The 24,429-nt window shown below is 44.4% G+C and overlaps 1 protein-coding gene across 7 annotated transcripts in view; it reads left to right on the top strand.

Annotated features, from left to right (window-relative positions):
• Positions 1-24,429, top strand: part of LOC112543740 (complement component receptor 1-like protein) — a 114,150-nt gene that overhangs the window by 29,081 nt on the left and 60,640 nt on the right. Inside the window, exons 18-21 of one of the 7 annotated variants that reach the window (XM_089773653.1) lie at positions 1,754-1,792; positions 3,771-3,855; positions 7,598-7,679; positions 16,801-18,871. The exons of 5 other annotated variants lie outside the window; for them this stretch is intronic. In XM_089773653.1, coding sequence (XP_089629779.1) covers positions 1,754-1,792; positions 3,771-3,855; positions 7,598-7,670 — 197 coding nt within the window. In that variant the 3' untranslated portion in view covers positions 7,671-7,679; positions 16,801-18,871. Of the gene's footprint in view, positions 1-1,753; positions 1,793-3,770; positions 3,856-7,597; positions 7,680-16,800; positions 18,872-24,429 lie in introns of those variants that run through there. One more of the 7 variants, XM_089773652.1, reaches the window with a different exon arrangement.

The raw sequence follows: 24,429 nt of genomic DNA, 5'->3' as shown, positions 1-24,429 counted from the left end.
CAGTTCTTTTCACTCCTCTTAAGGTCCCTCGAATGCCAAGCGGGAAGGGAGACCTGGGCTCTTCCTCACTCCAGGTCTCAGCCGAGAACCGTGGGAACGGACACAACGGCGACCTGTTTGGGCGGTGGGGCCGTACCACACCTCACCAGCCCACGGGCTTCTCTCTGCCCCATCCTGGACTTCTTCCTTCCTTCTTGGTGGGCTTTGCTGCCTCTGCTAGAATTCCAGCCTGACCGCCGATTGCACTGGCCGACTTTCCTCCTTCGCTGCTCTCTCTCTCCGGTCCTCTCATTGTCACCAACCCTATCTGTGGTCCAGTGTGCTTTTTTTTCCCCTCCTCCTTCTGGGCACTGTCCTTTTCAAAGCTGGCACTCTCGTCCTGGAATGCCAGCGTATGCGCTGTGCCATTGCCCAGTGCATCAACCCGGGGAATCCCTGTTCATGCGTGCACCACGGCTGCTGAACATGCCCAATTCAGCTGCTTGCATCCCATGGCAATGGGGCCAAGCGCCACTTCAGTGCAGGGTGGGGTGCTTGCCCCGTCAGACTCAGCCGCCCCGTCACACCTGGTTAACCCCAGAAAGACACTCTCCAGGCCCTGCTCTGCAACATGGGCTGCATACCACCTGAGAAGCCAGGGGCAGTCAAGCATTGAGGCAATGATAAGGAGACAGACAAGTACCGTACCATCACTAAAAGAGCGGCACAGAAAAAAATTTGGCACCAGATGTCACAAAATTCCTATCCAAGGAGTGCTCTGCATCTTCCCAACCATTGTTCCTGATAGTGTGCCCCAAACATTACTTTGCGGGACCACCTGAGCCCCTTTTTAGTATCCTAGGGTACGTCTGTATAGCAGGGCTAAACTCAAAATGAGCTATGCAACTTCAGCTACGCTAGTTGAATAGCTTAATTTGAAATAGCTTATTTTGAATTTGGGAGCATCTACACAGCACTTATTTTGAAACAGAGCACTCTTCTTCTGACTTCTCTTGCTCCTCGTACAATGAGGCTTAAAGTAGTCAGAGTCCGAAGTCCTCCAGCTTAATGTTATTTCGATATTGTCAAAATAACTGTTTGTGTTTAGACATGGGCTATGTTATTTCAGAATAACGTCTGTTATTCCAAAATAGTGCTGCTGTGTAGATGTAGTCCTGGAGTCTTGTGGCCTTGGTATTCAGGGAAAGAGAGTTAGGGTATGATCTCTAAAAGAGGGGCACTGACAGCTTTCAGTATCTGGTGGAACAAAACTCTGATCTAGGGAGTGCTCTGCACCTTCTCAACCATTGGTGCCGATAAAGTAACCTGGACAATCATCCATGGTATTGAGTGAGCCTGGGGTACTGCATGAACTCTGGTACCCTGGAGACCTGATGGGTGGGGAAGAACCACTATCCTCAGTGGAGCACCCATAGGGGGACACATCTTGAAGAACAATTATTATTATGCTATGTGAGTAACTTTCCCCTTTCATCCTTTTTTGCATTGCTTTTCCTGCCTATTTATAATATGCCTATGTTGTTTTTTTTCTTTTTTGTAAGGTTCTTACGGGGTTAGATCACGGTTTCCGGTAGCTAATGATCATTCATGTTATAGTGTAGTGTTTTATGTGACTTCATTAATTTTTCATTAATACCTGGTATAATTTAGGGCACTAAGCGTGTCTTTGTACGCATGGATTGTGGATGAGTTCCTCTAGGTTATTGACATGACTGTGGTTTCATACTTTAACTCACATTTTTGTCCTGTTTAGACATTAAAAAACCGATCATCATTACCTTGATCGTTTTTGGTAAGTAAATTAAAACTGAAAAAAATTGAAACACTAAAGCTATGATTGTATTTAAGGTCCACAGACCAAGCTATTTTCGTATTGCATTTTCTCTATCTCATAATTCCTAACCCTAACCCCTCCTCTGCCCCCCTCACCTCCCCGCAGCTGAACTCCTATAGTTACTTGGATGTACAGTTCTTGAATTTCTCTATTGAATTTCTCTTGGCCCTTGGTGCCATGTAAAATATGTGCTCATGATTCAGAGTGCACTGCCATTCCTTAAGAGAAGCCTGCATTCATCCTTTTTGCTATTTTTCCTATCTAGCGGCTTATAATTTATTTACTCAGGGCAAGCTTCACTTCCATAATTTTGTCTTTGGTGAGAACGTGGCCTCATCCATTTGGACTGTGTATTTCTCTGGTACCCACAAACAATGGAAAGGATAGAAGCCAGGAAGGGAAGTTGCCGAAAGACCCAAGCAAGGCTGTTGGATTTGATAGTCTAGCAGATTCATGGGAATAAGAAAGTTGATACGCATATAAATGAAGTTCCTACCAGTCAGTATGTCAGTCTGCAGTGCAAAGGGCTCCGCTTACCAGAGCATGGGTGTTCAGAATTTCCTAGCATGATGACTTAACACGTGCAGTCCTTTCCCAAAGAATTCCTACAATGGCTGTAGCTTAACCTTTAGGAGCAGTGTAGAAGAGCAGCATTCATCAAAGCACTTACATTTATGAATAAATCCCACTGAAGTAAATCAGAATCTATAATGTGTTTTAAATGTGTGTTTAAGGGATTGTTAAACTGGAGCCTTCATGCAGCTGGTAAGGCCCCTGTATGCTTGGAGCACAACTCTGTTAGAGATGGCTGCTATAAGCAGATTTCCTGAGCCCTGTGGACTGAGAATATGCAGACCCAAACTACTCTGCAGTCTATATTCCTGTTGAATGGTTCTAAGATGCAGTAGTCCCTGTGTGCTAATAATAAGACTAAGAATTTTCAGCTTCTAGAAGAGACAACTAAAGGGGGATGTGATTGAGGTCTATAAAAGCATGACTTGTGTGGAGAAAATAGATCAGGAAGTGTTATTAATCCTTCCAATAACACAAGAACTAGGGGTCACCAATGAAATTAATAGGTAGCAGGTTTCAAACAAACTAAAGGAAGTACTTCTTCATACAACACAGTCAATCTGTGGAATTCTTTTCCAGATGATGTTATGAAGGCCAAGACTATAATAGGGTTCAAAAAAAGAACCAGATAAATTCATGGAGGATAGGTCTATCAGTGGCTCTATTAGCCAGCTTGTGCTGGGATTGTGTGTCTAACCTTTAGTTGTCAAAAGCTGGGAATGAACAACAGCGATTGGATCACTCAATGCTTACCTGTTCTGTTAGTGCTTAGTACCCCAAAAGAAATTATCTATTGTTAGATGACACAATACTGGGCTAAACGGACTTTTGGTCTGACCCCACATGGCCAGTCTTGCATTCTTATGGAAATTGGGGAAAACTGTCCTGAAATTGTAATAGCAGAATTTAAATGTCATTTTAGCTGGCCCAAACTGATGAGATTTTTATTTGCAAATTCAAGATTAAGAGAAACTGACAAATGTGAATGGATTAAGTTTTCTATTTTTTAAATTTTTAAATTCTTTAAACAGCATTGAGGAGCTTCAAGAGAAGCAGTTAATATAAAACTTGAACATCTTGAATGTAAACTAGACTGGCTACTAAACATTATTTTGAATGAACTAAAAATCTAAACATTCAGCAGTGTAGAGAGACATAATAAAGATATGATGAATTGGGAAATCCAGCCTCAAAACTTATTCTCTGGATTAAGTAAGGGCTTCGTGTGATTTTTTTTTTTTCTCTGAGCTGGGATACAAGAGAAACTCTTCCATACAACTTTATCTGTGAAGCTTGCTAGGTGTGTTTATCAAAATGTTACAAAAAATAACAATTGTCTGATTGCTGGTTTTTTTCCCCCAAGGGGCTTTCATTGCCACTGGTAGCTTAGCAAGTCTTGCAGCTTTTGCTAGAAAGCATCCAGGAAAAATATGGCAAAAGAATAAAAGGTATGTTAGATACGTTTTCTTAGTTTTTACTGATTTTCAACTTCTCATCATGGTGTTTCATTACTGCAAGAACGAGTATTTCCTTCTGTAATTTACTTTACCTTATTGTCGGGGTATGTCTCTTCTTGCACGTACCTGGATGTCAGGAGAAATCACATTTGTGGTATTCTGAAGATGCAGCATTGAAGGACTGGTGTTAATAGAACCATAACACAGCAATGGCTGGCCAAGGTCAGCTGATACGGGCTCATAATGCAGGGGCTGGAGGTCTGAAAATTTCTGGATAAACATTTGTTTTCTGACTAGAGACCATGCTCCGGGATCCTACTCTCTCTCAGGATCCAGAGATGTCTTTCAGTATGATTTAACTGTTTGAAACTAGAATGAGAGTCAGCATCATTAGCTCTCCATGGACTGCTTGCAAAATGCTCCATGGACCATAGTTTGAAAACTGTTGGATTAGTTAGTTAGTCCACTGTATGACCATTGTGTTTCCCCAATGTGTAAGTCTTAAATATGCAAGGATAAGATGATATAAATAAGACTGCATGTCACTAAAACATGACAGAGCCATGGATGTGTGCCTAGATGCTCGAGATACCATGAAAATACAAATATCTGTGGGATAGATGCAGAAATTCTTTGTTCTGGCTTGGTCCAAAACACTGCCGTAAAATTGTTGCTTAATTTAGCCCTTTACTCTCTGCTCTGTAAGTTGCAGCATGGTGGAATACAACGCTGTACCATGCGCCCATTTCTTTCAGCAGGATTTCTGCATGTAGAGTGTCTGTAGTGCGCATCTTCAAGAATGTTTCTCATACAGAGCCTCTCAGTCTTCAAACCTGCCAAACCTAAATATGGCAAATAAAAAACACAAAGTGGGATTTGTGTAGAATTACCTGTGAAGTTGTGTTCTCACACTACAGTACTGGCTTTGTATCACTGCCAGATAATATTGTGTAGATACTTTTTTAAATAGATACTTTGCTTTGTAGAACATTCACTTGAATAATGTTACCCTGGGATTCATGATACTGAGATGCCTTTGATTTAAAATAGACTAAAGATCAGGTATAAATCTATTCTTTATTTTTAAACAAAGATTAATTTTGCTTCAGTTACCTTCGATTATATAAACTCTGATTTTTACTAATTAATCTGGCTACTCCTTCAGGTGACAGCATCACTTGTGAGCTGTTGTGAAAAGATTTGCATCTTTGCCTTCCCACAAAAACATGACTTACCACTGAATTTTAAAAAGCTCCTCCCAAGTATATTAATTATATGGTGAATGAAATTTGTAGCCTGACTGCTTCCTGGAATGCATACATGTAAAGCCATTAACAATCACTGTTCAACTTTAAACAAAAATTGATTTCCAATCCCTTACTAAGCTAATAATAAATTGCAGCCACCTACAAGTAATAATTGGTATGGTCCTCTCATCAAGATGTGGAATGACATTCTTTAGAAATCTGTTCAGATTTACAGAATTTTCAGCTTTGCTTCTCATTTCTCATTAAATGTTTGATGATAGTTAATGTTTTTAAGGAGGCTTATTTAATAGTGTGGAGTATTGAACTTTACCCACTGAAGTGAAGTTGATGGTCATGGAATTCGGTTCCATTTTATCCTGATCATCAAGCAGGTAGCTTCTTTAAGATCGGCTTTATATTCAGAAGCCCAGTTTGCAAAGTCATTTGAATAAAATATCCAGTCTTGGAGGTTCATAAGCAAAGATACTCATCTAGCAGAAATTGGATTTTATTGTAGGAGAAGCAGTCTAATGTTGGTTCAAAAGTGTTACGTTGTCATATGAAAGATAGAAGGTGCTAGAATTTAACCCTGAAAAATATTGGAGAACCAGCCTCTATGTGGCTATTGCAGTCTTGTTTGTGCGTTACTGGCAAAATACAGGTAGCAAAATACATTCACATCAAACACAAAAGAAAATGAAATAGTATTCTGGTCTTGCTTTTATTGAGCTGTTGAGTCTGGATGATAAACTATACAGAAGTGATTCTATGTGAGAAGAATAATCTGAGACTTCACTCCCGTGGCAAAAATATTGCTTGTTTTGTGACACTTACTTCTACAGCACTTACCCTCTTGCTGAAGGACAATGATAAAAGATACACACATACATCTAAAATTAAATGCTTACTGTTGAATGTTGTTTTTTGGTATTGTTAAAACTTAATTCCTGTGAGAATGTTTGTGTTCTTGAAAGTATAGGGGACATAAGATTTTTGCCAATGTGTTTTGTTTTATTTTGAGGAGCATTTTACAGAAGAAAACAATCTTTTAAGTATTTTGTCCTTGTTAGCAGTAAAATTCTAAACAGTAATGCTTTTAACACTTTGCTTGTGTAAGCGGGGGAATGGTCCCGCTATTGTGGGGAACTTTCCTGGCTTCTATACCACCCCGGTGAAATGGACCAGCGAAAGGATCTGAGTCTCCGCTCCCACTTCCTTTACCCCACAGCTTCCCTGATCCTGAGGGCTCCCCCTCCACTCTCCTGAGTAGCAGAGTCCTCGAAACCCCAACAAGGCTGGGCCCAGGTTTCCTGGGACTTAATCCCCGACCTTGTAGTCACTAGGGGCAGGAGTTAGGGTGTCCCCACTCCGAGGTGCTCTCTTCACACTGCATGCTTTCTTGGCCCAGTAATCATTTCATAAGGTTCTAAGCAAATAGAATTTTATTAAACATCAACTGATTAAAGAGAAAGGAATAAGAAAAAATGAGAATGGTTAAATGAGAACACACAATCCTGCTCTGTAGCACAGGAACATCAAAACAGCAGACTGCAGAGTGTAAGGACAGTCCACAGTCTCTTCCTTATAGGCCCCTGAGAGGCCCTGGATGTGCTGCACGGGGGCTGCAGGCTGGACATGCTTGCTCAAGGAGTGACCACACAGCCTCAAGCTCTAAGTGGCCAGACCCCTCTCCCAATCTGGCCTGCTGGGCCTCTTGGCTGGTGATATCTCCCTGCCCAGAGCCTCTCCCCACACTTTGCTGGTCCCAGCTGGTCACCACACCCAGCTGCAGGCTGTGCTGCCTTGCCAGTCTCCAGCTCCTTGGTTTGCTTCTCTGTCCCTTTTGGCTGTCTGAGCACTGCCAGCCTGCTGCTCAACACAGGGTCTATGCTCCTTGGACTGTGTGTGCCTGGCTCTGTTGCTGCAAAACTGCCCCTCAGCACAGCTTGCACTCCTTGAGCTGTCTGTGCCTGGCTCTGTTGCTGCAGGACTTCTTCTCCACAGAGCTTGCACTTCTCTTAGCTGTCTCAGCTCTTGCCTTGCTCAGAGACCCAGAACAATCCCAGCTCACAGGGAGGATGGGGCCTGGCCTCTTGCTTTCCTCACTGGCCTGTCCAATCTGTCAATCAGGCCGAGCTGGAGTGTTGGCTGCTTTCCATTGTCTCTGGGGTCTGTCAGTCTCAGGGCCCTGATTTCTCATGGACCCCTCCCCTTTTGACACTGGGAGCTGGCAAACCAAAAACTCCCACAGAGTTTTAGTAAGGGGCTAACAGTCCCCTTACACTTGGTAGAAAATTGAGCTGGTAAATATATCTTCTCAAAATACTTTTCTAATATCAAGACTCCAATTATTTCTTTAAATGGTTCCTAGTTTTATAAAAAAAAAAGGTTCCATCTTTTTAATCAACTACTTTACATTAAATTTGTTTTAGTCTTAATTATGTGAACATTTTTTATTCAGCAAATGTTCTCTCTTTTCTGTTTAGGTCTTACAATGTAAGTCTGGATTCTTCAGTGTGTCAAATGTCAGAAGAACAGACAAAGAAAATGCTGATTTGATCTTGAAAGGTAATGTACCCAAAAGTATGCATGTAGGATAGTAATATTCTGACTAAATGTCACCATAGAGTGTAAGATAGAATTTTACAATATTAAATTCAAATTGAGAAATATAAATGACTTCTACAGATTACTTATTCTTTTTTTTCCTGTGTTTTGAACTCAGATTTTTCATTATAGAGTGAAGGTGGGTAAGGTCTGTGTGACTTGAAAGAGTGTGTCTCTTGCCCACAAAAGATATAAAATAAAATGTATATTCTCTCCAATAAAAGATATTATCCATTAAAAGATATTCTCACTCACCTTGCCTCTCTAATATCCTGGGACTGACACAGCTATAATTACGCTGTATGCAAAAATGTTTCATGTCATATTATTTGATTATCTACTAAAACACTTTTTTTTTTTTTTTTTTTTTTTTGCAACAACAAACCTGACCACTTTGTGTACTTTGTTAAACATAGTATGTGAGAAGCAGGTATTTGTCTAATATAAATGTTTCTTCCAAATCATTACCTCTTTATTATATAGGTTCTTATGCCATGCTTATCAATGTCCTATCTGATCGCCTTCCGCTAGGTTAACGCATTAAGCATCGTGACTAACACCTATAATGTCGTGGAGTGTCTTGTTTAGGTAGGTTTTCTCTGGGGAGCAGGGAATGTGTGTGGTGGCTCGTTAACACACAATTTGTTGTATATTTGTTTAGATATAGCAGGTCAAGTATGTGCTTCTTTCACTTGGAGTGGAAGGTGATAACACTTGTGATGCTCCTTAGTTCTTGAAGGAAATCATTCTACCTCTGCCCAGCCTGAGAGAAAGTTATCTACCATATATCTGAAAATGTTTGGGCGTCTATCTGTCTTTGTGTCCATCCACCCATGAGTCTATTTGTTCAGGAATTGCTGCTACATGGAAAGAGTAAGGACCAACACATTCAGTAGGCAGCTTCCTTTCCTCCTAACTTAAAACAAGGTTAGGGTTTAGTTGTGCCAGGACAATGGGATGTATTTCAAATTTGATTGTTTCTCATAAAATGGAAAAGAAGGGGTGTCATGGCCATGAGGGATGTTGGAAATAAGCCAGGACACTCTGGATGTAGGTGAAAACAAGCGGAGGATTTATTATACATCAGCTGATGGAGTGACACACAGGGGTTACCCTGGTGAACACTGGTTAATTAACACAATACAATAGGTTATATAGTCAGCAGGTGGACGGAGGAAAAATGATTTGATAGGTCTAGCAGCAAGACGAAATGAGCACATAAGCCAATAGAACTACTAAAGATTACATAATATCTCTGCCCATTGCAAAGTAACAGCTCATTAATTAATATACAGGTGGTTATTGTTCAAATGCCAAAACATGTCAGCAAAACAGTAATAACATTTTAGTCTGCATAGATGATGATGTTGCTATAGCAGGCAGGTATGGCCTTGAGTTGGTGCAGCGCTTGGTTCTCAGGCTTATTATCTAGGAGTGAAGCAAGACAGTTTAAGCAAATTTTATGAATGTTATCTCAAGCAAAATGTGTTACGTTACCAACTGAGACCCTGTCCGAGTGTTTTAGAACGTGGTTGCTATGGTGCCCAGGGTCTTTTACTGTCTGCAGCTCTTATCCTGACTGTGGTGTTCCCAGGCCTTAATCCTAGAATGGAGTTATGCTGTTTAGAGGCCTACTAGCACATTTATGGCTGCCTCAGTTTACCCTACAGGGGATGGCCAGCAGCCTGGGGACTAAGAGGTTATCTATGTCCCCTGTACCTAGCCAGTCAATAGAAATGTAGGTAGGGATTTCAAACTCAGACAAAGGAATTTTTAACTTTTCCCTCCTTTGTCTCTGAGCCAGTTTTGGTCTCTAGATACTGAGGAAGATAGAGGACATGTCTGTATCTAAAAAAAAGCCTCTTCATAATACTAATGGAAATGTAGACGTGTTAGTCTGGTCTAGATGAAACAAAAAACAGGACTATGTAGAACTTTAAAGACTAACAAGATGGTTTATTAGGTGGTGAGCTTTCGTGGGCCAAACCCACTTCCTCAGATCAAACAGTGGAAGAAAATTGGTATGACCATTATACCAAAGGATACAATCAAAAAAATGAACGCATATGAAAAGGACAAATCAAATTTTAGAACAGAAGGGGGAGGAGAGGGGGGAGGTAAATGTCTGGGAGCTAATGATATTAGAGGTGATAATTGGGGAAGCTGTCTTTGTAATAGGTAAGATAATTAATGTCTTTGTTCAGACCTAAGCCTAAAGTGTCAAATTTAAGCATGAATGACAGTTCAGAGGATTCTCTTTCAAGTTTGATGTTAAAATGTCTTTGAAGCAGGATGCAGATAATCAAGTCGTTGAGACAATGCCCTTTCTGGTTGAAATGGCAAGAAACTGTTTTTTCTTTGTGATCCTGTCTAATATCTGTTTTGGCATTGATTCTTTGGCAAAGTGTCTGAGACGTTTGTCCAATGTACATAGCAGATGGAAACTTTTGGCACATGATAACATAAATTATATTTCTGGATGAGCAGGAATATGTGTTCTTGATCTTATAACTCAATTGGTTAGGTCCAATAATGGTATCAGCAAAATGAATATGTGGACAAAGCTGGCAATGGGGTTTCTTGCAAGGGAAAGTTCCAGTTTTGGTATTAGTGTGGTATGTCCTGTGGTTGTTGGTAAGAATCATCTTGAGGTTAGGTGGTTGTCTATAGGAGACTATGGGTCTGTCTCCCAGAGCCTCTAGGAGTTAAGTATCCTGTTCCAGTATAGGTTGTAGTTTATTGATAATGTGTTGGAAAAGGTTTAAGTTGGGGGCTGTAGGTGATGACAAGCGGTGTTCTGTTGTTGGTTTTCTTGGGTCTGTCTTGAAGTATATGGTTTCTAGGTATTTGTCTGGCTTTTTCAATTTGTTTTTTTTTATTTCTCCAGGTGGGTAGTTGAGGTTTATAAATGCTTGGTAGAGATCCTGAAGTTTCTGGTCTCTGTCAGTGGGATTAGAGCATATGCGGTTGTATCGAAGGGCTTGGCTATAGACGATGGGTCATATGGTGTGTTCTGGATGGGAGCTGGAGGCATGTAGGTAACTATATGAGTTGGTGGGTTTTCTGTAGAGAGTGGTGTCTAATTTTCCATTGGTGATTTGTACTGTGGTGTTCAGTAAATGGATCTCTCGTGTGGAATGGTCCAGGCTGAGATTGGTGGTGGGGTGTAGGTTGTTAAAATCTCTGTGGAATGTCTCCAGTGTTTCTTGGCCATGCATCCAGATCATAAAGATGTAGCGTAAGTAAAGAAGGGGTAAGAGAGGACGGGAGCTGAGGAAACGTTGTTCTAAATCAGCCATAAAGATGTTAGCGTACTGTGGGGACATGTGTGTACCCTGGTTGTGCCACTAATCTGGAGGTATAAATTGTTCTCAGACTGGAAATAATTGTGGGTGAGAACAAAGTTACATAGGTCAGATTGGCAGTGGTGTCCTCTGGGAAAATGTTTCTAATTGCTTGTAATCCATCTTCATGTGGGATGTTGGTGTATAGATCTTCTACATCCATGGTAGCAAGGATGGTGTTATTGGGGAGGTTATCGATGTTTTGTAGTTTCCTTAGGAAGTCAGTAGTATCTCGGAGATAGCTGGGGGTGTTGGTTGCGTAGCGTTTGAGAAAAGAGTCTACATAGCTGGATAAACCAGTAGTGAGCGTGCCAATACCTGACATGATCTTCATAATGTATAAGTAGGGTAAAGTCTAGATAAATCCCTCAGGTTTTATTGTTTTTCTGGTTTGGGAATTTGAATCATGTACATTGGACATTGTTACAGTTCTTAGTAACAGCAGTACAGTGGTTATAAAAGTTGACATCAGCAATGGGAACAAACCCATAGCAAGTTCTGGGCTTTTAGATTTAAAAACTCCAGCCTTCCTTGGCAAACACAAGTCTTGCTCTTCCCCCTTGCTCTCTGGTTTCAAATTCAGAACCCCCTATCTCCAAGACATAGGGCTGACTGGGTGTGTCTTTCCTGCTCACAATGGCCATGGAATTGCCTTGCTCCCCACAGCTAATCAGGTAGCATGCAGTCCAGACACTAATCTGGCCCCCTGCTTTCAATCCAGTTTTCCAAGTGGGCCACTTTCACCACCAACCTCTGCTTCCTCCTGGAATTAGATGTTAAGCTCACTGATAGATGACAACTGTCTACAGTTTCCAAAGATGGGAGTTTCTCTGCAATCTCCTGCATTCCAGAGAGATTCACTACAACACAATTGCTCCTCTGAACCTGAGACACACGTTGTTCCCTCACATAATCGAACAGTAAACATTCCTGTCCCAGCAACACACGCTCCGCAGCAAGCTGGTCAAAAACAGTCACTTGGTCACCATAGGGCTATTCCACCTCTCTGGCTGCTTCCACTTCATCTGAAAGCACTTCCAATCCCTTTGCAACTCCTTCACAACTGTTCACATTGGATCTTTCTAAATGCAAGTCACATTTACCCCCTTCAGGCACAGCAAACTGCCGGTCAACAGCACCATAAGGTTTCTCTTCCCTATGAACTTCTTTAAGCAAAAGCTCACCTTTCCCTGGACCTACAGGAGCATTGTCTTGATGGGCCACCATCACCTCCTCCTGAGTTTCCCCTATACGCTGAACACACAGGTCTCCACACAACCCCCTTTCAGGCAAACAAACAGATTTCTCTGGTAGAATGTCAGAAACATCCTCCTTCCCCTTGCAGCTTTCTAGACTGCTACAAGCTTCCACACTGTCGGTAGGTACCACAAGTAACTTACCCTACTGCCCTCCCAGGCTAGGTCTAGACTGGCATGATTTTGCGCAAATACTTTTAATGGAAATGAGGCACATATGCAGAAATCTTACTCATAGACACACAGCTATCTCCCTGAGGCAAATATGGAGAAAAACTTGTACCTTAGTCACAGTAGGACTGACTATCCACAGACAATTGCCCAGAATCACACTTACCCCTCCACAGGCAACACAGAAGATTTACACTCATACTTATATTCCGCCCCCACCTCCTTCCCTTTTCCCCTTCCTAACTCCCCTTCCTGATGTATAAGAAAAACACCTGTGTTGTCACAAAAAACTCTCTTTATTTCACAAAACTGGGGTGGAGGGAGAGTGGGATGAAGGTGGGAGAGGGGAGGGGGGAAACCTGGGAGGAGGGAGCTGGAAGGGGGTGGCAAGGGGACGAAGTGGGGAGCGGAAGCTCATGGTTGGGGGTTTTGCCATCACTCCCGTCTCGCAGCACTGTAGGTGCAAGGGCCTCAGCATTCCCAGGGAGGAGTGGGTATGGAGGGTGGGGCAGGAGGGATGGGAGGGGTGGGAAAAGCAGGAGGAGCAGCAGGGGAGGGAGGAGGAGCAATAGGTGGGGTGGCCACAGGGGCTGGAGGCAGTAATTGGTCCGCCAGGGCCTGCAGGTGCTCGTGGAGGGCATGGCCCTGCTCCTGCAGCTCCCGCAAGCTCTCCCGTTGCAGCTGGAGGTCTTCTTGCACCCACTGCTCTTGGCTGTGAACCTGCTGTCCCTGTAATCGCAGCTGCTGCCTCTGGTACTCCTCTTGGTTGTGGGTGCGCCTGCTGGCCTGTGTGCGGGTGGATGTTCCAGGCAGGATGATGCGCCCTGTATTCGCAGATGCTGCAGCTGTGGTGAAACTAGAGAAGTGTCCTGGGTGCAGGGCAGGCTCCCTGCAGGCTCCTGGCTGCTGCCGTCCTCTTCTTCCTCCTCTTTCTCTGTGTTAAGGTCAGGGCCCTTTGCCCCAGGGTCAATGACCACCAGGGGGCACAGACTGTCTGACCCCCCAGGATGCGGTCCAGGGCCTCATACTGCAGGCAGGCCTCCAGGTCAGCCCCTGGTTGGGAGGCCCTGGCATATGCCTGTCACAGTTCTTTACTTTTGCTCCGCCCCTGCTCCTGGCTGCACATGTGGCCTCTGGTGGCCAGGCTGGCAGCCATGCGGCTGTAGACAGCCGCATTCCTGCACCTAGTGCAGAGATCGAGGGCATTGGAAGTTTCCCCCCAAACCTCAATGAGGTTCACGATCTCTGCACTAGACCAGGCAGGTGTCCGTCTGGTTGTAGGGATAGTTATATTGTAGAATGACCCCAGGGGATAACAAAAGGCCAGAGATGGGGACCAAGACATCTTCCTGTGTTCTAGCCCCCTGGGTGCTCAGAAGAGGGAGTTCTTGGAGGCAAGGAATGAAATTGAGCTGAGTGAAGCCACCTCAAGGAAGACATTTCTGCTCCAGAGCAGGAGACTGGGAGCTGGGCGAGTGGTTGCTCTGGGTCCTCAGAGTAGGGAAGCAGGACCAGGGACACTGCCCTAGCATGCCAAGCCAAGGTGAATGCCTGCCCTGCTGCCCAGGCTCTCTCTGGATTTATCTACACAGGAAGTTAAACAACCTGGTGTCTGGTCTGGGTTATCTGACCAAAGCTCACACGGTTTGGGCTACAGAGCTGAAAAATTGCTGGCACCTGTATAGAGGTGCCCTCTGAACCCTGGACTCTTTGGCACATACCCCCCAGCCCAAACCACTATCCCCTTGTCCTTTTCAAGTCAAGCTTCTGCTGCTTTTGAGCCAATGTATAAAGCAGAGAACAGGTTTGATGTGCTCTTGGTAGCCTTCTGTATTTCCATATTAAGAATGAAGGTGACAATCACATAATGTTTTTGGGGTGAAAAACATTTTCTATATCATTTTACACACACACACACACACACACACGATTTCCTCTATAAGCAGGCAGTGTTACATGTGCTAGTTGCTCAAATGTATTGTATTGTGGATTTCATAAGGGCCATTCAGTGTTTTACAGAGCATTCACATAGTCCATTGTTAAAGAAGAATATTCAATGTGACTGGACACTTAAACTAATGTTTTGCTATAAAACTGCCATTTATGTAAATCTACACAGGTGTGCACACTCCTGGTGCAGAGCAGAAATTCTAGAGGAGTGTTTCAGCTCAGCTTTGTTTTATAGTGGGGAGAAGAGCAGATTCATGAATAGTCTATTTTTCCATTCGCTTCAGAGGGGTAGCCGAATTAGTCTGTAACTGGAAAAGCTGAAAAAACAACAAATAGTCTGGCAGTATCTTAAAGACAAACAAAACATGCAGATGGTATCATGAGCTTTCACAGGTAAAACCCAGATGAAGAAAAGGGTATCCACAAAAGCTCATGATACATCTACATGTTTTGTTAGTCATTAGTCTTTAAGGTGCTGCTAGAGTATTTGTTGTTTTTTAAGTATTTCTCCATTAGTTAGCTTATGTAACTAAACACTTGTCATAGGTTACTTTTTTGTTGTTCATCCCTGCAATTACTACCTCTGCTGTTAAATTAGCCCTCTCCCTCCAACATCAATAATGCATATTCTAACCTGCTTTTTTCAGAGGCCACATGTACACTGAGAGATACCAAAGTTATTAGTCAAATTTTTAGCAAATGATTTTGTAAAGTTGAATGTCCATATCCCCAGTGAGCATAAGCACTCAATGTAGTCTGAAGTAAGGCATCCCCAGTAGAGTGGCTACTGTTGACTTTGAGAGCGATGCACTGTGGGTAGCTGTCCCACAGTGTCTGCACCCCTTTGCATTCTGAGTTATGTTCCCAGTGCACACCAAAACTGTGCAATAGGTGGTTGTGGGTACATATAGTCAGCAACCCATAATGCACTCGTTTCCTCTTTCCCCCCTTCCTGCTTGAAAGCAATGGCAAATGGTCTTTTCTCGCCCTTTTTTTCCCTTGGTTATCATGCTGACACTATAGTAGCATAAGCATGGAACTCGTCGTGAATCCCATTGAGCATGAAAGCATTATGATAATGATCGTAACCATGGTGCACCTAATCTGTAGTATATCCACAGCATATTCAGTGTCCACTGAAATGAGGACAAATCTTAGGAGGCCATCAACATACTCTTGTGCAAAGCATTCGAGTTGAAGGAATGGCAAATGCATTTGGTCCTCTATACAGTGGAATGCCGGTTCTGGTGCCATGAGATAAGCACAGACTGATGGGACCACATTGTGATGCAGGTGTGGGATGACTGGCAGTGGCTATAGAACTTCCATATACACAAGGCCACTTATGTTGAAGTTTGTGAATTGCTTTCCCTGCCCTGAAGCACATAATTTCCAGAATGAGACCCACTCTGAATGTTGAGAAGTGAGTGGCAATAGCCCTGTGGAAGTTTGCAAGGCCAGACAGCTACTAGTCAGCTGGGAGTCAATTCGGAGTGGAGAAATCAACAGTGGGAGCTGTCATGATGCAAGTAGCCAAGGCAATCAATATCCTTATGCTACGGAGGGTAGTGACTCTGGGAAACGTGGAGGACATAGAGGAAGGCTTTGCTGCAATGGGGTTCCCTAACTGGTGGGGCAATAGATGGAATGCACATTCCCATCTTGGACCCCGGCCACCTTGCTCAATAGGTATGAACCACCAGGAGTACTTCTCAATGGTGCTGCAGGTGCAGATGCATCTCAAGGGCCATTTCACGGACATCAACATGCAATGGTCAGAAAAGACTTTCATGAATTCACACTTTCATGAATTCCTGCCTCTTCAAAAAGCTGCAAACTGGAACTTCTTTCTCAGACTGAAAAATTAACATCAGAGGCATAGAAATGCTAATAATGAACCTTGGAGACCCAGCTGGCCCTTGTTCCTGTGACTCATAAAGCTGCACACAGGCAGCTTGGACCACAGTAAGCAGCAATTCAACCAGAGGCTGAGTAAGTGCAGAATGGTGGTTGAATGTGCTTTTGAGCATTTAAAATAATGTTAGTGGCCCCTGAAGTCAAGAAAATGGGCTTGGTGATGTGGACTCAAAATCGACCTAATGTGGCTATGCTCTACCTAACCTCTCAGTGTAGACCTGGCCTAACATTTTGGCACAAAGGAAAAATTCCATGATCTCTGCTTTAACCTAAAATAAGTTTAAAATGTTTTTATTCTATGCAGTTACAATAATAAAAGAACTAGTATTCGTTACTAGACTGAAAAGTTTGTCTATACAAGTACTTTGAAGTCTAAAGAAAGATGTGTGGAAGTCTGAAGTATAGAACTATTTTGATTTTTAACTGTTTATCTTCCTTTTGCAGGATAAATGACAAATGTTGGATGATGTCTATCTTTTACAAATTAACCGACACTGGAAGAAAGTAACGGAAAAGTTAGGAAATAAATTGCAAGCATTTGTACTGAAATTCTTGTGGGGAAAATAGACCCTCCCAGGCAACTGGTGTTACTTTGACTATAGCCTCTTTCCTCTGCAGAGCTAGCATTTTAGTAGGAATCCACTGCATTTGAGTAAAGCACAAAAAAGGGAGGGAGAACATTGCTCTTGCCTTTGAAAATTGGCTTCCGAAGCAAGCAAGGCAGTTGGGAGTATCAAAATTATTTGCTGTTCTGAATGTACAGCTCATGTCTTATTCAGCCTCTCCATAGCACTAAATCTTTCTCCTTAAAGAACATTGTCATCATTAAAGCATGGCTTGGTTTGGATTGTGAGTTTTGGCTTTAACTGCAGACGATGGAATGCATATTATTCTTTAAACGTGATTTTAAAATGCCAGACGCTATGTGGAATATTGTAGGTGTGTTTCACCTTTGAGAAAATTTCTGCTATGCAAATTGCATATCTTACTTTGAATCTGTTTTAAAATAGCTTATTTTGAAATTTTGGTGTGTCTACACAGTGCCAAATTTCAAAATGACATGCTATTTCAAGCCATCCCTTATCCCTCATGCAACTAAGTATACCAGGATGGCAAAAGAGCACCCCCATTATTTCAAAAAATATTTTAAAATAATGGGTGGCTTGTGTAGATGCAGGGTAGTGCAGTGTAAGCGTACCCTCAGTGCGAATAACAAATTATATTAGTTTCCTTGCAATTCACTCTCACTTTTTTATAAGAAGTAAGCGGTAAGATTAAAAGTATACTCCTTTTAAGTTCTTTAATGCTTTAGTGCCTACATTATTTTTATATGTTTGTTGTGAAAAACCTATCTTTGTAGAGCTTAAAATATATATTTTTAATATTCAAGATATCCTATTCTCTGCTGGCGAGAGAGGATGTTTATAATCAAGCACTTTAAGTCTTCTAGAATAAATTACAAAGATTTTAAATATTGACATATTTTTATGACTGCAAGCTGCATTGAGTTTTATTTAGCAATAGAACAAATCTTTCCACAAATGAAGAAACTATAATTGAAGATATTTGTGGTATTCACAATGTTTTCCTTAGAATACGTTTTTCCTTTAAATAAAAGTGAAAGTGAATAAAGACTCGAGCATCCTGATTTTTTCCCCATACGTGTTAAGAGAAACTGTCTCATTAACTGTTTAAAGTGATGCTGAGATTTTCCCTTATCTAAGCGATAGCTGCCTACAGCGCAGAAGGAAGTTCTCTTTTTTTCTCTTGAGGAGCGGTATTTTTATTTGGGGCGGGGCAGAGGGAGTTCCGTAACATGTCAAAAGTGGACTCGGTTTAGTCCTCTACCGCTTCCATGTGTTTCTTTCCTTTAAATTGTCAAAAACAAAGCTTAGGAAGGCTGAAACTCTGAAAACAGACCCCAAACTACTTCTACTTAGGGAAGAAGAGCCTTGCCATCTCTCCCAATGGTGAATTAATCTAAGGCCATGATGGTCCTAGTATCTCCCTCTTAGCTGATGGCTTTTGAAATATGCAAGTTCCACTCCTGCAAAGCCCAGGTCTAAGGCCAGGTCTATACTAGACTCGGCAGGTAGGCTTAAGGTAGGCAACTCCAGCTACATAGAATACATCGCTGGAGTTAATATACCTCATGCCGAGTTTGGCTGCATCCCCCAGTGGGAGACCAACGGGAGGAGTATTAAATGCCAGCAGGGGCACCTTTGAATTTGATTTAATGATTCTTAACTAGAATCACTAAATCAAACTCTGGAAGATCAATCGCAGCAGCGTGGATCTTCTGCGAAGTGAAGGTGTGGCCTGATCCAGGGGTTGGCAAAAGGGCCTCTGCAGGCCGGATCCGGCCCCTGAAGGCCCTACCGTTCCCCCGCATCCAAGCCAATTAAGGCCTGGGTGCAGGGAAGTGCGTGAAATTTCCTCCAGCCCTGTGAGCAGCATGCAGCACTCACAGGGCAGGAGGACACGTCATGCATTCCCCCGCCCCCAAGTCCTGATTGGTCTGGGGGCGGGGGAGCTGTGAGAAGTTTTCTCCCCCCTCCGCTCCCATCCTGCGAGGAGTGTACGCCACTTCAAAGTGCTGGACGGGAGCAGGGCAAGGGAAGCTTCACACAGCTCCCCCGCCCCCAGGCCAATCAGGAGTTGGGGGTGGGAGAATGTATGATGTCTCCTGCTGCCCTGCAAGCAGCGCGTGGTGCTTTGAAGTGCTGCGTGCTCCTGGCAGGGCGGGGATAGCTCAGGAGGAGGCTTCACTACCTCTCCCTGCTCTCAGGCCAATCAGGGTCTGGGCACGGGGGGAGCATGTGAAGCTTCTTCCTGCCCTGCCAGGAGCATGGGTGCCTAATGGGAAGGAGGGGCAAAGGGGCTCCCCCACCCCGAGACCACTTCTGGTCTGGGTGTGGGAAAGCCCAGAAGAATTCTGGCCCCCCCTTCCAGGATGGCCCAGGGCCACTTCAAAAAATTTTGCCCACCCCTGGCATAAGCAGATCCTGTAGTTGCAGAGAGCCACAGTGAAAGCAAGGGCAGTGCTACAAAGGCTCATGTCTCTGGCAGCACAGAGATGATGCCTTGAAAACAAGCAGCTAATACCTATGTCAGGTGGGCAAAGGGGCCTCCCCAGGCTGGACCAGCCTGCCAAGCAGGTGAATCCAGCCTACAGATGCCCTGCCGCCCCTCAGTCCTGAGACCAACCAGGGCCCAGGGGCCGGGGGAGCGTGCAAAGTCTCCTCCCACCTGCAAGGGGCACATAGCACTTACACTGAAAGTGTCACGTGCCCCTTGCAGGGTGGGGGCAGGGAGCAAGAGACTTCCCCTGCTCCTCCAACCCCCAGGCCTTGATTGACTTGGGGATGGGAAGATCGTGCAAAGTCTCCTCCCACCGCCAGCGGCTCCGGTACCTCCAGGGAATCACCAGCTGTTCAGAATTGCTGGCAGTTCTCTCTAAGTGGGGAAAGGGCAGAGCAAAGTGCTCCCCCACCCCTAGCCCAATCAGTCTGTGAGGGGAGGGAGCACAGCAGTGTCCTGGCTCCGCCTCTTTTGGGGCAGCCTGGGGGCACATAAAAAATTAGTGAAATGCCCCCCATCTAAAATTATTGCCCACCTCGACCTATGTAGCTGACCTAAAATATCACATTCTCAGAGACAGCATGAATATTCTGTGCCAAAAGGCTTTGCAGGCAAAACCTTCCAGTCTTTGCTTTTCACTCAGTCCTTCTGTAACTGCCCCCCCTCCCCACTTACAGTCAATGACTCGTACCAGATTAAAGACCGAGGAATGATTTTGGGGATGTAGCCCAGGGTTTCTCAAACTGGGGGTCACGACCAGCGGTAAGGAGGGATGTGGGGGGCCACTGGCCACATGACCAGACCCTTGCATGACTCCCAACCGCAACACTCCTAGTCCAGGCGATGGCTGGGTCAATGCCTGTTTGCCCCAGGCTTCACTGATCCCTGCCCCTTTTGCATGCATCTCCCTGCCCCACCCTGCCTCTTCCTGCTCCCCAGACTACCCAATCACTGTTGTTAGGGGGATTAGAGGAAAGGATGGTATAGGCAGCAGGAATTGCTCCCCCAAATGCTGGCCATGTCACTCTGCTTCCCACTGGTGGGTGTGGAGCCGGGGTGGGGAAGGGTGAACAATGCAGGTGGCAGCTGGGGGAGCAGGCTAGGGTTGCATTGCTCCACTTCCCTTCTCTAGCCCATTGCTGCTTGTGACTGTTGCGGCCACAATCCCTGCTCTGGATGCCAGGCCCCCACCAGTCCCTCCCCCAGCTGCCCGGAGGCTCTGGCTCCTGCCCTCCCACTCATGGTGTTTACAAGGGGTGTCATGTGCCTCCTTGCCCCCCTCACATGTCGCCCCTGCTCATGACCCCTCAAGAGGTTGCAAAGTTATTATATGGGAGTCAGCTTCCACTTCCAAAGCCTTCCTCTGCCAGCCTTTTATACACCCTGGTTCTTCTGAGTTAAGAGCCTGCTTCATCCATGAGAGACTGAGATTTTGGGGGAAATGAATCAGTGTTTACTCACCACCACCTATGCAGTTATCATCCTGCCATAGTTTGCCAGGCCCTCAATCAATTGTCTCCACCTAGCGGCTGACAGAAGCCATGTTCCTTCTTTCTGGGCAGTTAACCAGTACTTTGCTCACTTTACTAATAAACTTGAACCTGTTCTTCCTTTAGGTACAGTTTATTGGGATCATCTTTGGCCCATTGTATGCTTGAAGAAAGTGAAAGTGGTTGGGACGAGGAGGTTCCAGGTTGCCAAGGTAAACTTATTTAATGGCTTTAAGAAGAGTTCACATCTGGAAATAGCGCAGCACAGCTGGTGTTACAGAGGAGACAGTTTGTTCTTTATTTTTTAATCCAAATGGTAGTGTCAAGGCTGTTCCCCACTCTGGCATGACAAATGCAGAAGTAGGGGCCCCCAGGAGCACTCCAAAACCCTGCCTGGTTTGCCTGGGGCTCTGGTACAAAAAAACTTCTCCCCCAATTCCTAGTACCCAGATTTTGGGAAATCAGCTGCCACCACCCAAGTAGTTCCAGGAAAACCAGGGAAGAGATCACTTAGGAAACCTCCTCCCTAAGGTAAAGCTCTCCCCTGCCCCAACCTCCATTTTGCTTGCAGTTGGGAGAACCAGAGGGGATTCACGGACAACAATGGACTCTGCCCTTATAACTGGGCACTGAGGGGCTACATTTACACTGGCCCCTTCTCCGGAAGAGGCATGCTAATTTTGATCAGGGAGGTTTTGATCAGGGAGGGTTGGCATAGCATTGCTCTAAGAACAATGTCACTTGTGATTGTTTTCAGGCTAGAAATGGAAAAGTGCTGCAGTCTTCTCCCTAGATGAACCTAGCTGCATAAATCCAGGCACAGCCAAGGAGAAAAGAGCAGGAGAGAAATAACATGCAGACTCAGCCTTCGCAGGTGGGGGAAGTTTCTATCTCCTTGAACCTGTGAGGACTACCGAGGTCAGTGGGGAAGGGCTTGACTTGTTGTGGGAAGAGATGGTGGTGCCACGGAGCACCAAGCAATTTAAATGCACAGCAGGGATGCTTAGGTGCTCATCCCGTAAGGAACGCACCCAAGAGGCACATACCTGGCTGCTTCGGTCCCACTTGTACCATGCAGCATCACATTGCAAAACCCATGCATACCAAAACAGCCATCTCTCTACCTGCAGATTGAGTTCAATTTGACTCTCCATAGCCTCTTTCTTCTACTCACTGCTGCTTTCCTGTGCTACCATACATGGAGGTAGGCAATGTGATTTTTCTCTATGCCCACATCTACCATTAGAGGCCACTCTGTAACCATCCTTTCTTGCACCAACTACCAAACTATTCTGGGGCCACTCTTGTCTCCCTTCCTCATATAAGTGATATTTCACTCCCCAACCAACCCCCTGTTCTATTTTTTATGTGACGAAATGGAGGGTTAGGCCGATCTCATCTGGGTGTTCCTGTTAATTGTTTGCCGCTGTTAACTCTTTCCTAATGTCAAGTATCAGAGGGGTAGCCGTGTTAGTCTGAATCTGCAAAAGTGGCGAGGAGTCCTGTGGCACCTTATAGACTAACTGACGTGTAGGAGCATAAGCTTTCGTGGGCAAAGACCCACTTCGTCAGATGCATGTAGTGGAAATTTCCAGAGGCAGGTATAAATATGCAGGCCAGAATCAGGCTGGAGATGACGAGGTGCATCCAATCAAGGAGGCTTGCTAACTACAAAAGCAGCTTCTCCTCTCTTGGAATTCACACCTCCAGGTCAGCTACTAGAAGTGGGCCTCATCCTCCTTGATTGGATCCACCTCATCATCTCCAGCCTGTTTCTGGCCTGCATATTTATACCTGCCTCTGGAAATTTCCACTACATGCATCTGACGAAGTGGGTCTTTGCCCACGAAAGCTTATGCTCCTACACTTCAGTTAGTCTATAAGGTGCCACAGGACTCCTCGCCGCTTTTTCCTAATGGTTCACAGCTATCTGTGATATCAATGGAATATATTGAATGTGCCTGACATTTATGGAAGTATGCTTGTGACAGTGCGTTGGGGTTTCCCCGTCTCCTGCACCCCCATAGTGGCACGAACAGACTCCACCAGCCAGTAGAATAGAGGGAGTTTATTGCTTCTCCAGAATACAGCACAGATGTAATCTGGTTACAGGGCAGGCCTAGGATGCCTCAGCCCCCCTTGATATGGGGGAGACTGGGCCTCTAAATCCCAGCCCCTTCCCTAGGCTGTCTCCTCGATGATCCCAGACAGAAACTAAAGACTGCCCCTTCCAGCCCTGCCCCCCAGCCAGGGGCGTCATTCCACCTTCCTTTGTTCCTCTCCCTGGGAGGTAACTGGTGGAACAGGTTACCTCCCTGTCCCATCAGCTACTCGGCTGGGCCGTGGTACAGACAGAAGCCAGTGGGGGTCACCCAAAGCCCAAGCCCAGCAACCAGCAAGGTACCCACAATACGTCACAATGCTTGTGTGAGCTAGCCACAGGTTTGGTAGTATAAACAGCACACTTAACCAGACTGGAGATCCAGAATGGCAGCATTGTGAATATTACCAAAAATCTCACCTCTTTGCTCAGTGATTTACATGATGTACATCGAGAGCCTGTCCCAGCCCCACAGAGCTTTCCTATCTGATGGCTATTTATCCAGCATTCATTATGGCAGCACCTAGCCATTAAGTCAAGGTCTGGACTCAGGCTGAAGCACAACAGATGTTGAGGTGACATGTTAATTGCTACTGAAGTATTCCATGGCCAGCCATGGAAAGGGAAATTTTATTCATTTTTAGATCAAGTACATTGTTGGAGCAGTGCTACCACTTTATCCCTGCCACCATGTTCTAAATCCTGATTCTTAGGCACTAACTTTGAGTTGGCAGCCCCAGGTTTCAGCTGGGACTTTCAAATGTGGTTTTTGTTTGTGTTTTCTAAATTGAAACTTCCTGTAAATATGGTTGCCAGGTGTCTGGTTTTGAACTGGACAGTCCAATATTTGAGCTTTCTGTTCGGGAAACAAATTGAGAAAATATAAATGTCCGGTATTTTCTAAATACGATGTAATGTAGATTGTGATGTACTCTACCTATAAAACAACACAAAAGTTACTGGAATTTATGTTGCTCTTTTCACATTTGCAGGATAGTTTTATAATGAAGCTCAGGATAGTCTCTGCTCTAGTTAAAGTCGAAAAACAGAAAGTTAGAAATGTGTTGCTGTTTCCCATGTGCTCAGTGCTGATAACAAATGAATTCATACTTCCTGCTGTGCCTGTTCAGAGAACTGTGTTGGAAAACATTGCACTGCTTTCTGAAACAGACACCTCTGCTTCCCACTCTAGAGGTTTGAGTGCAGAAGGCAGGGGGCCACAAAAGACTTTAAAATACACCACCACTAAAGACTTCTGTTTACAAACTCACCAAGGTCACAAATTTCCTGATCTTGGTTGGTTTACTGCCACTACCCACTGTTATGGGAACAGTGAATAAGATATTCTGGCTTTAGGCCCCTGACTTAGGGCCTTTAGGAACAGCATTATGAACAAAGGAA

This window comes from Pelodiscus sinensis, chromosome 27 (genome assembly GCF_052426305.1).
Source record: "Pelodiscus sinensis isolate ZL-2025 chromosome 27, ASM5242630v1, whole genome shotgun sequence".
In the NCBI taxonomy this organism is placed as follows: domain Eukaryota; kingdom Metazoa; phylum Chordata; order Testudines; family Trionychidae; genus Pelodiscus; species Pelodiscus sinensis.
This window is presented reverse-complemented; position numbering and strand designations above follow the sequence as displayed.